Here is a 14397-nt window from a genome sequence, read left to right on the forward strand (position 1 = left end):
CAGTGGCTTCATTCCAAGTTCAAATCAAATTTATTAGCTAAATTTTTGGCAATTTTTAAATGCTTCAAACATACCTTACCTATGAAATACACACAAAGTTGCATATGGAGCATAGGAACCACAAACAAACAAAATTAAACAAAAAATAAAACCAAAACAGAAAACCCAAATAGCCTTTGAAATTGCGTATACTTGCCAAAAACAATCAGCACCAATTTTTTAAGGTAGAAATATTTTTCTTTAGTTTATGTACATGCTAATTTGTGAAGTCTAATAATTATCCCCTCATGCTAGCACTAATTAGCAAGGTGTTATTCCAATAGGAGAAAGACAATGCCTCACCTAATCAAACTGCATTTCTACTTGAACAGTTTTTCCTTCAATGTATTTCTTTATGATACGATAGTGTCAGATTTTGCAATTTAATAAGGACAAGAAAACAGGGAACAAAATCCTACCTTAAGACAGGTGGAAAGGGTACAAATTTACTAGACTTACTTATAAAAAGCCAGGCAAATGGATTCCTCTGTAGTGCAACAAACTGCTTTCATTCACTTTAAGATTTAAGCTAATTTTCATTCATATTAAACTTTTACTCAATAGAACTGTTATTAACAGAGGAAAGATCTACATGCCACTTTAGAATTTAAAACTGAAATTACTCAGTTTCTACTTTAACAAAGTCCTAAACCAACAAAGTTAACTTCTCTACACTAAGTACAATGGTGTGCACACAGCAGAGATTCAATGAATGTGAGTGTGTTTTGACTGATCTAACCAAAACCTGTGGTAAATACAAATAACTATAGAGGGAAAAATAAAAACCACTATTTTATTAAAGCCAATTACCCAGGTCTATTAATAACTGTCACATACATAGAAAATGAGAAAAAAATGTTAATTTATAAAATAACTCAGAATTCCTAAACCCTAAAATTGGAATATAGATCTTTAATGTAAAATTATCACATTTCTATTTCATACTAACAAGGCAGTAATCTTTTTAGTAAGATTAAACACCCTGACCACAAGCAAGTGATTTTTAAAAAGGACATTGTGTTTGCATATCAGTTTTCTCCCACATCAGAGAACCAAGTTAGCCAATACCATCATATGGAAAAGTATCAAGAGATACAAGCCAAACTATTTTGTTTTTAGTAACAGAAAAATTATTTTGTGATTATTCTTTTTACATATGTACCCCATATGATAACTTGACTTATGATAATCTTACTTAAAAGGTAAGCTAAGGAGCATCACAAAGAGAGCCTATGGGTCAGTTTGCATGTTTAAAACTCTACTCCTAGCACCCAAAAGGCTCTCAAAACTGAGCCTATGGGTCAGTTTGCATGTTTAAAACTCTACTCCTAGCACCCAAAAGACACCATAACAACACATTCTGGTTAGCTATGAAAAATTCTAAAGAAAACTATGTAAAGGCAGATGAAACGTAAGTGGTGTAGCTATCCTTAAAGCGATATTGCTTCTAAAATAAAAGGTCAGAAAATAGGAAGAAATAGTTTATTAAACCTTGCTTATTAATCTTGCCCTCATAACCTCTTTCTCTGCATCTTTTTTATTATCTCTTACTTTTAGCAATCTCATCATCCTTCCTTTCTTCAAAATCCTGATCCAGACATTAATCAGGAAGTTAAGTTAGCTAAGCAGGCTATTATTTCAGACAAATTTTTAAATCTGTGTACATAAGTCTCTCTTTCCTATCTTGCCTATTTTTTTCCAGAATGTGCCAATTTCATGGTAAAGTCCTTCCCTGTTCACCTGCCTACCTCCTTCAGGAAAAGACTTTCCAAAATAAAAATACATAAATCTCATCTATTTCTCAAAATCTGGGATGCTTTGTGTAGCTATTGAGCTAACTAGGCAAAGTAGACAGCAATTAGCATGCTATGTAGATCCAAATTTGGCGGGGGGTAGAGCTTGATATTTTATAGTATACTTCCCACTTAATAGAATGCCACATAATTAGTGGGCATTCAGTTATTTGAGAACAAACATCTGAGTTTAAAAGTCCATAAAACTTTAAAACTGCTTTAAGTGATGATTAATTAAAAACTGAAACTCCTCTTTCAGCCTCTACGAAGTCAACCAAACAAAACCCCAAAACACTCAAAACTGAATTAAACTTTGTTACTGGGAGTACAATGTTTATTAGCCTATTATTGACTCTCTTTGGCTTAATTATTTGGGTTGCAGTTTTGTACAAGTGAATAAAAACCTGCAGCACTAAAATCTGTTTGTAATAGAGGGTAGGAACGTTTTTCTCCTATGCTCTTTCCGTTGCTTCTTAGTAGCCTCAGTTTAACATAATCCACTAAACTCCACTAGCTAAGATTTCACTAAGATTTCACTCTTCTAAATGATGCTATTAAAATCAACTACTGAACAAGTAATCTGTGCATTCAACTACAAAGGTTCTTCTATCAGCCACTCAAACTACACAACTATCTGACAAGTAAGTAAAAATGCTAAGCAAGTTCTTGATAAGCAGCTTTCACTGTGGCTGGGGAATTTGTTGAATACTTTAATGCACCCTCAGGCTACTTACATAAGTAATACGCAGAATGGGATTGTGTGGGAGAGACTGGATTTAAGGAAGAAGTTTCATTTTTATTCCTTTATTCTGTTTTTAAATATTTATATTAAAAATGGTTTATGTACAATCTTTCTCTCAAAAAAAGAAGTGATTTAAAAGATATTTTTGACATTTTTGACAAATGTCTTCATAAAAGAAAAGTGCTTTCAAGACATTTTTGAGCCAATGTCTTCATAAGAGAAAATGCTTTCCAAGATTGCTCTTGGCCAAGTCAGGTATGTACACCTGGCTTGGGTGGGGATCACCACTGCAGAGGGTCTCATTGGTTTCAATCTGCATCCTTGTGTCCTCTGTAATCTCTCTACCTCAGAAGCAGTTGTTTTTCCAAGGTCACAGAACTTTTTAAGTTGAAGGGGATCTAAGAGATGACTGAAGCTAAATTCTCACTTTCAAAAAATGAGGCTAAAGAACTAAATGGTTTGCATGAGGGTGAGCATGCGTGTGTGCACACACCCTGAGTGATAGAGCTAGGGCTATAAATCAGATTAATTTGAGTACATTTCAGTTTCTCTTAAGTTTTAAAAAGTTTACCTAATAGTTATCCAATAAATTTTGATGAGGAAGACGAAGAGAGGAAAAATATGAAGAAAGGGCTTCTCTTTTCCAAATTACAAAGCCATTTGAACAAGGGATTTACTAAATTGCTGTTAGTTTAGCTTTGTGAGAAAGAGCCCCACATCAAAAATGCTAGACTGCAGATTGTCCTAGTGAATAACAAGTTATAGGAATTCCAATATTCAAAATATAAGTTTCTTTAGAAAAAGATAAACAGAGTCACAAGCTTCTAAGATGGCATATTTTTTACTTAATTTAAATCAATTCAAAGTCTCAAGTTTTCAAGTTGATAACAGCTAAGATTAAGCAATCACTTCCTTATCTTTGTAGTCTGTTAATATGTCTTATCAAAAGTAACAATGCTTTTAAATACTCACTTTTAAGTGGAAAAAATAGTTATACATCGTATTAGTTTATATGCTAAAGACTTAAAATACTTTTTTAAAGATTTTATTTATTTATTCATGAGAGACACACAGAGAGAGAGGCAGAGACACAGGCAGAGGGAGAAGCAGGCTCCATGCAGGGAGCCTGATGTGGGACTCGATCCTGGAACTCCAGGATCATGCCCTGAGCCGAAGGCAGACACATAACTGCTGAGTCACCCAGGCGTCCCTTAAAATATACTTATAAAAAAGATAACCAAATGTATACACAGGTAATTATATGTATTCAAAAACAGGACTAGTTTAATGATTTTCACTTTTCCTTCTGGTTGACTTTTTAAAAAATAAGCATTTTATTCTGGAGTAATTTTAGATTTATAGAAAAGTTGTAAATACAGTACAGAGAAGTCCTGTATCTAACTGACTTAACTTTATCTACCTTTACTTTTCTATAAAATGAAATGTGATCTCAAAGTAGTTATGAAGATTAGTGAATATAAAGATTTTCTTAAGAAAGACATGTTGGGTTCAAGATTAAGATGGGGGAATGAGGGGAGCCTCGGTGGCTTAGTCAGTTGAGCATCTGCCTTCAGCTCAGGTCATAATCCCAGGGCCGTGGGATTAAGCCCTACATCACATTCTCTGCTTAGACTTTGCTTCTCCCTCTCTGTCTGCCTGCCACTCTGCCTACTGTGTTCTCTCTCTCTCTCTGCCAAATAAATAAATAAATAAATATATAAAGTTTTTTTTTTTTTTAATGGGGGAATGATCATAAGTATTTCTTCTTTTCCCTTCTTGGGTATACACTGAAATGGCAGCAAAATAATAAAGGCATATATCCATAGTAATAAAAAGAACAGGAGATTACTGAGGACAAGATTCATTCATTAATTCATTCAACAAAGTACTAAGTTATCATTGTGTACCATGTAGGCACTGGCCTACTAGGGTGACCAGCGAGGCAAGGTCTATCTATTTTACTGGATTTTAGATACTATTCAATGCTTTTAAGGCAGTAAGATAGAAGTGGGAATAGGGAAGGCAGGATGACTACTTTTGACTGTGATCACTAAGGTTCTCTCTGAAGAGGTAGTATTTTGATTAAGATCTCAATGAAAAAAAAAAAGAGACTGGCCATATGAAGACCTGATCTAGGCAGAGATACAAAAGAACACTTTACTTCAGGAAGATGGAAGGCAGACAGAATAGCTCAGAGAAGGCCCTAGACACAGTATTATCACTGAGTGTGAAGTGAAGCAGGATTGTCCTGTACAATTTGGAAGATTTTGTCCTTAGAGGACCAGCTATAAAGTCTGTGTTTTGAACAGTTGATCCTTCCCCAACGCTCCCTTCACTGCCCTGGGGCTACCAGGTACATGAAACTTAAGCCCAAAGTTGGAAGACTCTTCCCTTAAGGAATCTGAATATCCTCAGGACAAAGACTTGTGCATGCTAAGCATTTGGGGATCCCCTCATTAATGGTATTCTCTGCTAGATCACCCGAAAATCTGCCAGCCAACGAGCCCTATGATCTATGTATACAAAGTTCCTAAGCACTTTTCTGTAACCTGATTCTTAAATATCAAGAGACAATCAAGGGTCAAGAAACAGGGGAAGAACACTTGCCACATGGAAGGGAGAGACCAAGCCATATAAATAAAAAGCCTACGAAGAAAACACAAAAAATTATTCCAGGAATACAGCAAATTACAAACAATTAAAAAGCACTGTTACCACTGTCCTCACAGACATCTGAGAAGCTTTTCTTTACATAAAATAATATAAAAAACTGATAGAGCATAAGAAGGGGTTCTTAAAAAAAAAAAAAAAACGACAGAAGAACATAAGAAAAGTGGTATAAAGGGTCAACCTGAGGCATCCAACATCTGTTCACACTCAGTTTAGGAAAGAAAGACATAGAAAACAGGAGGAAATCAAAAGACTAGTGTAGGAGTTTTCCACAGACATGGAATATGGGATATGACCTTCAGAATGAATGTGCCTACCAAGTGGCCAGCTCATTACTGTGAGATATAAAGATAAGAAATCCTATTTGTTTTTAGAAAGAAAAACCACCCAGGTAGTCCATCAAGGAATAAGAATAAGATTGGCACGAGTCTTCATTAGCAACACTGATGCTACAAGACAATGGAAGAGCATCACCAAATACTGAGGGTAAGTCCTTTTATACTTAGAATTTTAAACTTGGTCAAACTGCATGATATAGTAAGACAAAGGCATTTTTCAGAAATATAGGAACTAGGAAATTTACCTCCAACACACCCTTCCAAAGCAAGCTGAGATATTGCTATAGCAAAATAATAAAGCCCGGAAGGAAATATATCCAACTCAGAGGAATTGAAAAAAAAGAAAAGCCAGGATAAAAATCAATCCATAATACAGCAAACCATAGAAGACTTCAGGATGGAGTTAACCAAAAAACAAAAACAAAAACAAAAACAAAAGCAGGCTCAATGCCATTCTGGAGAAAACAGAACAAGTTGGGTAAACAGTAAAGACATACAACACAGGGAAAAAGAAAAGCAAAGCACTTAAGTATGCAATGATAAAGTTCAATGAAATAACATGAGGCAGAATAAAGATGTTAGTAATGGGAAAGATGTGGTAAAAGGACTGTGGTAGTTGAACACCAAATCCATTACAGTATATAATCTGAGTATGAGCTGTGGGAATTACGGTTTGCAAAAAGAAAATAAATATCGTAAACATTAACAAAGTAGTAGTAATGATAATAATGATGACAACGATATTTCTCACATAGCTTATAAATTGAGAGGTAGGTGGGGAAGTAAAAGAGTACTATTTCCTAATTCTTCCTAGAGGGAGGTAATCAACACAATCAAAAATTGAAAAGTGAATTAAGATATCCTAAATTCCTACTGTTTCCCTTAATTTTTCCCCCTTAACTCTAAGGGGATCTTTTAGAAATAAATATTTCTTTTGGTGAAACAAACATCAGTCTGCAGTTTAATGGCTTAGAAATTTTACTGTGCTTATTTCTCTTTCAAGTAAAATTTAAAATACATTTTTACTTAGCATGCATCGTATGATCCCATATATTTAAAAAGCTTTAAAACATCTATTTATCTATCAGAGAGAGATGCCTGGAATAATACACTCCTAATGCTAATAGTGGTGTTTATAGGCAGTGGGATTGTAGGACAGATTTTGCTTGTACTTTATAACCTTCTGTATTATTTGACTTAATATATAGAAATATGTGTATTTTACTACAACAAAGTCATTTCTGAAAGGTGATAGATTTTTCGTGAGCTGCACTCACCAATAGCTTTGGTATAGTGTCTTGCCCCCAGGAGTAGCTCTGGGGCTCGGTACCAGAACGTCACAACCACCGGATCCAAATCTGCTAAAGGCTTCAAAGGTGAATTAAATAATCGGGCAAAGCCCATATCAGCTGGAAAACAGATAATAATAAGGTCAAGTCAACAGATTTTTACCAATATAACTGATTACTATAATTTTACCACTACTATTTAGGAAGATGGGGAAACCGCTGAACTCTTCAACCTGGTTTATGGACACACTCTGCTGCTAGAGGCAGGGTGACCCTTTGCCCCTGGGCAGATTTCTTCCCACCTGTCATGCCATTACTGGAGACAGGGTAGTTAAGGTGCGTGTCCATTCCTTGTACTGGTTGCAAGCACTGACAAACTACATCCGTTACAGTACAGCTTCCCATTATTCGAATCAATAAGCCTGTTCGCCGGGGAATCAGACATTGACTATACAGTAAGTTAACACCACTATCTCCCCCCATTTATTTGGGTTGAATACTATTAACTTTAAAGAATCATAGTAAAATTTTTAAGCTGGAAAAGACCTTTTAAAAGATCATTATAGTTCAATCACTTCCTTTTTCTAGAGGAAAAAAAATTTTTTTCAAAAGAAGAAATTAAATGATTTGACAAATGTCAAAAAACCCTAGCTCACAACTAGAGCTGTGGCATTTGACACAGTTTAATATATAGTGTAGTTATTCAGGCATGGCTGTTCATCCTATTACACTGTAATCTTAAAAGCAAAAACAGTCTTCATCTTAGTATCTAGTGTCATTACACATCGCTTTTATCAAATACACATGAATGAATAATCACTTATTCATACCATCTATCAAAAATTTCGAGATTCATCAATCATTTGTTTCGTTTTGCTTTCTTAATACATATTTTTAATGAAGTAGGCCCTCGTCTAATCTACTTAATTATAGAGGTTAAAAGAAAAACCACAGAAATTTGCTAAAGATAAAACCATGACTCAGATTACTAAATATTAGTTTATATAAAAAATAGTATTTCTTCTTAAATGTGAATGCTTTAAGCATTAATATCCCCCCAAACCTGCTAACATCATATGCATTACATATAATTCCAAACTAGATTTTGTTGTATAAAATTTCCTCAAATCTTATAGTAAAAATACATCTGTAACTACTGTTTGACTAGGTCTTTTCCAATTTGCACACTTTGAACTTACATTTGAACTTGATGCAACCAAACTGGACTTTTTAAAAACACAAATAAGGACTTAACAGGCATCTGGTGACTAGAGAGTAAGTACTGACAGGGCCTGGCTTTCAAAGGGAGTCAATGACCAGGAGTACTTTGAGGTGCATCAAATTTTTGTGATATTTAAAATTTGCAAGGTTTGTATGATAAAAGAGTATTCTGAGAGTCTAAGTGGAAAGTGAGATTTGGGAAATTTACTGGGGAGGAGAGGAAGGAGGCTTTAGGAATACCTAGGTTGTTCTTTGTTGGGGAAGTGGTACAAATTAGCCGATAATTTGAATTTATATTAAATGTTGCAATCAGAAATTACTTTGTAAAAATACCCCCAGAATCCTGCTGCCTTTAAATTAACATAATTTAGTTACAACATTTCTTCTACCCACACAGGAAACAAACTAAATAAATGTGACAGACACAACTTAGAAATGACAATGGAAAAAACCAGTTAGAATAAATAAATTCAGTTCTATCCTTATAGGTGCCAGGCCAGAACTGGGTAAAATTTTGTTTTGATATATAAAGAAACAGAGCTATTAGAAAATATGCCAAGGTACAGAATGCTTGTTATTTTTTTTTCCTATTAGGCAGAGGCCCTCTATCAGCAGGCTCATTCACACTTGAGAGTCTATACCTATCCAGCCTTCGTGGTTTTCCTAGTTTATAATTTCCAATGTTGACAAGGTCACAGAAGTACATGTTCTGATGTAATCTGGCTCAGGTGAACAGAAGTGATGCTATAATCACTAATGTGCTGTATAAGCCCTTGTGACTAAAGGTGAGGCTGGCCTCTAATGTGGATAGAAGCCACTCACCTTGATAGGCTATTTTTAATGAAGGCAAAGGTTTCTAAGAAACATCCACAGCTTGTTTTATAATTAGAACACTTCAAGCCCTAAAGATTGTCTGACACCTTTTAAGAGTGTGAAACATTTTTCATTTTTAACATAAACTCTTTAGAAATGGCTTTGATCAAGCAGGAACTACATGAATATACACATATTATTACAGCAAAAGTTAGAAATGATAATAGGTGCCTGTAAAAGTTTTACAAGAGTGCTACACTGTGACTTATCAAAGATAAAACATACCAATTTTTACTCTTCCTCGCTCAGGACCTTCACCCATAACTAAAATATTAGCAGGTTTCTGTGGAAACAAAATAGTGATTTTTTTCAGTAGACAGTAGTGGTTTCTTTACAACAGACAATATATCAATATAACATAAATCCACCTTTACAAAATCTCATTTACTCAAAAATTAAAATCAAACACAGGAAGTCACCAAAGAAACTTTATGCAAAGCGATATGCAAACTTCATGAAGGCCCAAATGGGATAGCACTTTTCTCCAGGTAGAGTTAATAAGGCTTTTCTTGGCCCTTTATTCAGTCTGTGCTCACTACTGTGAAGCATCTGACAGGAAGCTATAATGTTGTGGTTACTTCCAACTCTTTCAATTATATAAAATGTCCTGCAATTTTAAGGGAAAATGTATCTTCACAAATGGCTTAATTCTGAATAGCAAAGGAAGGAGCCAGCTGGTTATCTTTTTATTTTTGGAAATGCAAAGTATGCACCTATGTTTAAACAAATAAATTATAGAAAAATCAATTTACTAAAGTCTTTTCTAAATGGATTAGTGAAGAGGAATTTTCTATGATCTGGTTTTGAGATTTTTTACGTTTAAATAAAAAAAGAAGCTAAAACTTAAAATAAGGTTTTATAGAAGTAAAATTTCAAACAGTGTTAAAAGTCTCTAAAAATATACAGGATTAACTATCATCTACAATCTGCTATGTGGTATCTACTACACTGACATGTGAGATTTGTGTCCTCCTCAGCAAGAAGAGGGAAGAAGAAGAGAAGAGGGTGGGACAGAGAGGAAGTGGTGGGGGGAGAGCAACCCCCAAACCTTTCTCACTCTGCTAGCCTGTTTACTTGGTCTTTAATTCTACCAGTCTGCTAAATAACAGTGAAATTAGATTAGAATGCCCTTCAAAGCAACCTTAAAATTAAAAATGTTAATGAAGACTATCTACAATGGTAACTAGTGTTTTTTTTTTTTTTTTTCTTTTTGGAGACCAGAGCACCAGAAATTTATTGAACTCTCCACTTTTCCCAAAGCACAACTAGCCACACACACGGGAGGGCTGTCCCCCGGCCCTGATTTTGAGGGACACGCCGGGGTGACCAGTGCAAGGACACCCCAAGGTAACAGGCAGGGGCCGGGCCGGGGGGGGGGGGGGCAGAGGGAGGGGAGTGGGGCAGTCCGAGGGCAGAGGCTTCTGGCTGGAAGTTCCGACCTCCAGGATGCAGGGAGGAGGTGTGCAGAGCAGACAAAGCCCCAGGAGCCACCAGGCGAGAGCAGTGCACACCCCAGGGCGGGGAAGACCAGCCTCTAACACGGAGCTTCTGTTCTAGGTTGTGGGGCGCACGCACACGCACACACGACGTACCACTCCTGGAAAAAGGGGCAGAGCCCCAGAGACACCCCCCCAATCCAACCCAAAACTGGGAGGGGGGGGGTCAAGCAGGGAAGGGAACAAAGTCCCCCAGTGTATCAGCTGGGGCAAGTTTTTGGTTTTTCTTCCCAAAAGGGAAATTTTAAAAATCTACAACAAATAATGCCAAATTCATTAAAAGTGATAAAAACCCAGCCTCTCACTCCTTGCGCAGGCGCTGGGCCGCGCCGGGAAAGCAGAACGAAGCCATATTCAGTAACAGCCTCGATGTTATTACTGACAAAATGTAACTTACAGATGAAAAAATTTTTTGTCCCTAGCAAAAAAAAGCAAAGAATTGCTGAAACGGTAGCATATACGTTTCAGAGGTTACAAATTCCTACATTTTTCAGGGTGAAGAAACTGGGCACTAGAGACATTACATGACTTGCCCTGTAAGTATAATCATCTATAAGAGTAGGCAGAAGCAGAATCAACCCCATGTTTTAAGTCAAGTGCTCCCTTCCTAATATATCATTTTGAAAGTAACTTTACATAGCAAGTTTTTCAGTCAACAACAATAGTTTCATTCAAAAAAATTTTGAGGGATCTCTGGGTGGCGCAGTGGTTTGGCGCCTGCCTTTGGCCCAGGGCGTGATCCTGGAGACCCAGGATCGAATCCCACATCGGGCTCCCGGTGCATGGAGCCTGCTTCTCCCTCTGCCTGTGTCTCTGCCTCTCTCTCTCTCTCTCTCTCTCTCTCTCTCTCTCTCTGTGACTATCATAAATAAATAAAAATTTAAAAAAAAAATTTTGAGAACCTCTATCAGTACTGTACACACACACTCCTGGCCACTAGAATAACCGGCAAAATACCTAAAGGAAGTACAGCATTAATGCTATTCCTTGTGGGCTACCTGCAAGTGCTGCCTAGCACAAGTAAAATTGCTTTCATGCACTGTGTCAGTCACCGCTGGGTTAGACTCTGCAGAGACTCTCAGCTCAGCCTACTTCAAAATGAAATCATATCTCTGAGACTAGTGTACAATATTGAAGGCAGAGGAGGGCTTTCCAAAGAGGCATCTGGCAGCATTTCTATTCGGCTGAGAAACAGAGCTTGCTCTCAACCACCAATGTGGGATCAGGGGGAAACTTCCATTTCTCTGCTAGAACTCTCTTCTTATGATCTATTGGGGTAGAATTCCCTAAATATCTCTTGAATACGTTCTCTACTCTTTAACCCCATTACGATTCTTCTCCCATCCAAACTATCTTCTGTAATGTTGCCAGGGTAACATTTCTAAAAGACAAAGCTGATCATATCACTCCCTTGCTTAAAATCTTCCATAGTAGTTATCATGGAAAATTACTGAAAGATTGAGTGAAAACAGAACACAAAATTATATACAGACTGTGATTACCAATAGGTTAAAAAAAAAAAAAAGTACCATGAGTAGAAGAACAAAGTTAGTGAGAGTGGTATGAACCTTTTCAAAAATGTCTTTGAATGCTCTTGCTATGCTTTATTACTACTAAAACATTATTTCTACTTTAACTGGTCTCCATCTTATGTGAATAAGATCCAATGTCCTTTTGAGGGGATGCAAGGCATCTGCAAGCTTATTCCCATAAATTTGTTCCACCCCCCTGCCACCATCCACATCCCCCTGCCATTTTCCGAGTCCTGTGACTAGACCTTTCAAAACCAGGTCATTGGTATCCCATTATTTCTGCCCCCAAAGATCCTTCCTCTGTGTTACTTGGCATAATTTGATTCTCTGTCCCCCTACTTAATGACATAAATAATACTTGAATACATTCTGATTATAAACAATTCAAACTATAAAGTCACATATAATTAAAAGTTAAAGACCCTTTGGCCACCCATTGCTCTTCCACTACATCCCAAATCCTACTCCCTTCTCCAAAGGTGTAAACTGATTAACTGGTTTGCTGTGATGGACTGTTCCAGGACTTAAGTGCTCAATTCTAAAATACTATCTCTGTATCTGGCAAGAGATAGTATTTGCACAATATGGACATCTCTCTTCTTTTCTGCTTTCCTACTCATTCAGTAGCGGGGCCCATATCGAAGAAGCCCTAGGGTGAGTAGTATAGATCAGTTTACTACGAGGTATAGGTGGAAAACAACTTCTCTTGTTCTTCCTTTTGTTGGGTAACTTACCAGACTGTCAAGTTCCAAACCAGGGTTTTAGCACTGGTTGGGGAAATAAACAGTTTCTCTGTCAAGGATTTGGGGCCAAAGAGCTAGTTAATAGCTAAAAATCACTTTCCTAGGCAACTTGCTGCCTTTTGTATGATCTGAAGCAGAGCTCAGGGCTAAAAGCCAACACCAACACCACTTCTATAAGTGAATTTAAAATTCAGTTTGGGCATGCTATATAGTCACAAAGGAGAATGGTGCTGTGTTGTTTCAATGACACTATTTATAAACAATGGGTCCCTCCTCCTGTTATTTTCATGGCATGCAGCAGTGATGGCAAAGTGGTTTCATTTAAGAGGTCAATCCTGACTTAAAAAAAAGAAAGTTGGGACGCCTGGGTGGCTCAGCAGTTGAGTGTCTGCCTTTGGCTCAGGTCGTGATCCCGGAGTCCTGGGATTGAGTTCCCCATCGGGCTCCCTGCGAGGAGCCTGCTTCTCCCTCTGCCTGGGTCTCTGCCTCTCTGCCTCTCTCTCTGGCTCTCATGAATAAATAAAATCTTAAATACATTCCCACATTAAAAAAAAAAAAGTTAAGGACTATAGGGAGCTCTATCTTGAGAAAGATAGGAAGTGGGCTGATCAGGAAGCCAACATTATCAATCAGAAATATCTGACTTAGGTGCAGAAGTGGAGAATGATGGCATACAACCTAGATAACTACTAAGACCTTTTTATTCTGGGAGTGAAAATGGGGTCTTCATATGTGCACTAAGGTGTCAAGGCAAGATAGAAACTTCGAGTCAACAGGAAAATTTCATTCTTGATAGATCTATGAAAAAATAGCAATCCATAAGAAACCATTATTAGTGCTGTTCTCTAAGATTTATTCAGAATTTAACTTTCACAAACATTGTAAACACCACAACCTAGTGGCACATTTTCTAGATACTCAGTAACTTTCAGTTTGGTTGTTAATCATTTTTTACTATCATACATGCTGAAGAAAATGAGCTGTGATACATACATATATGAGAGATTCAAACCTGGGCAACAAAGACTTAAGTAGGCATATATTCAGTAATTTAAAAAATTGTTTTAATGAAATGTTCTAAGTAGTTGAGTCAGAAATTTGGAAACCCAGTGAATGAGATCTGGAAGATATTTTTGTAATAGTTTTCCCTTATTCTTCTGAGCTATGAATTTCCCTCTAATACTAAATTTATAGGCACGGCCGTATTTATTCCTAATAGAAATGTGCACATATTAATATATACATGTATATTTTCTTGTACATAGAAATGCATTTTCCAAGTTAGATTTATTTAATTGTATTTTGTAAAACAAAAATAGGTGTAAGGTAAGGTATAACACAGTTGAAGCAAAAAATCTAATAAAATGACCACTAAGAAAAAAAAAAGGTAACTTTAAGTAATCTTGAAGACTAGAAAGCTGAATAATATTGAGATCACACATCTCAAGGGAGAGAGATTAAGTGGCAGAGACAGGATATCAAAAATCTCTTAGTTTTCAGAACAGTTCCAGTGACATTATTAAGAATTTAACCAAATTTTACCAAAAAAATTATAGTTTGTATTCAAATCTGAAAATCACTAACTCCAAAAACTATTCTAAACAATATTAATTTATATATTTGCTAGGATAACAGTGATCAGTGAATAGTACAAACTATTG

At 36.4% G+C, this 14397-nt stretch overlaps 1 protein-coding gene across 7 annotated transcripts in view; it reads right to left on the reverse strand.

Annotated features, from left to right (window-relative positions):
- Positions 1-14397, reverse strand: part of CDK8 (cyclin dependent kinase 8) — a 136485-nt gene that overhangs the window by 26472 nt on the left and 95616 nt on the right. For all 7 annotated transcript variants that reach the window (XR_003142312.3, XM_035719523.2, XM_025462659.3 and 4 more), the window contains exons 5-6: positions 9191-9248; positions 6860-6991 (exon numbers count right to left, since the gene is read on the reverse strand). Coding sequence is in view for 6 of the 7 variants with exons in the window: in XM_035719523.2 (XP_035575416.1) it covers positions 6860-6991; positions 9191-9248 (190 nt within the window). In the remaining variant the exon portion in view is untranslated. The remainder of the gene's footprint in view (positions 1-6859; positions 6992-9190; positions 9249-14397) is intronic.

This window comes from Canis lupus, chromosome 25, assembly GCF_003254725.2.
Source record: "Canis lupus dingo isolate Sandy chromosome 25, ASM325472v2, whole genome shotgun sequence".
NCBI classification, from domain to species: Eukaryota; Metazoa; Chordata; class Mammalia; order Carnivora; family Canidae; genus Canis; species Canis lupus.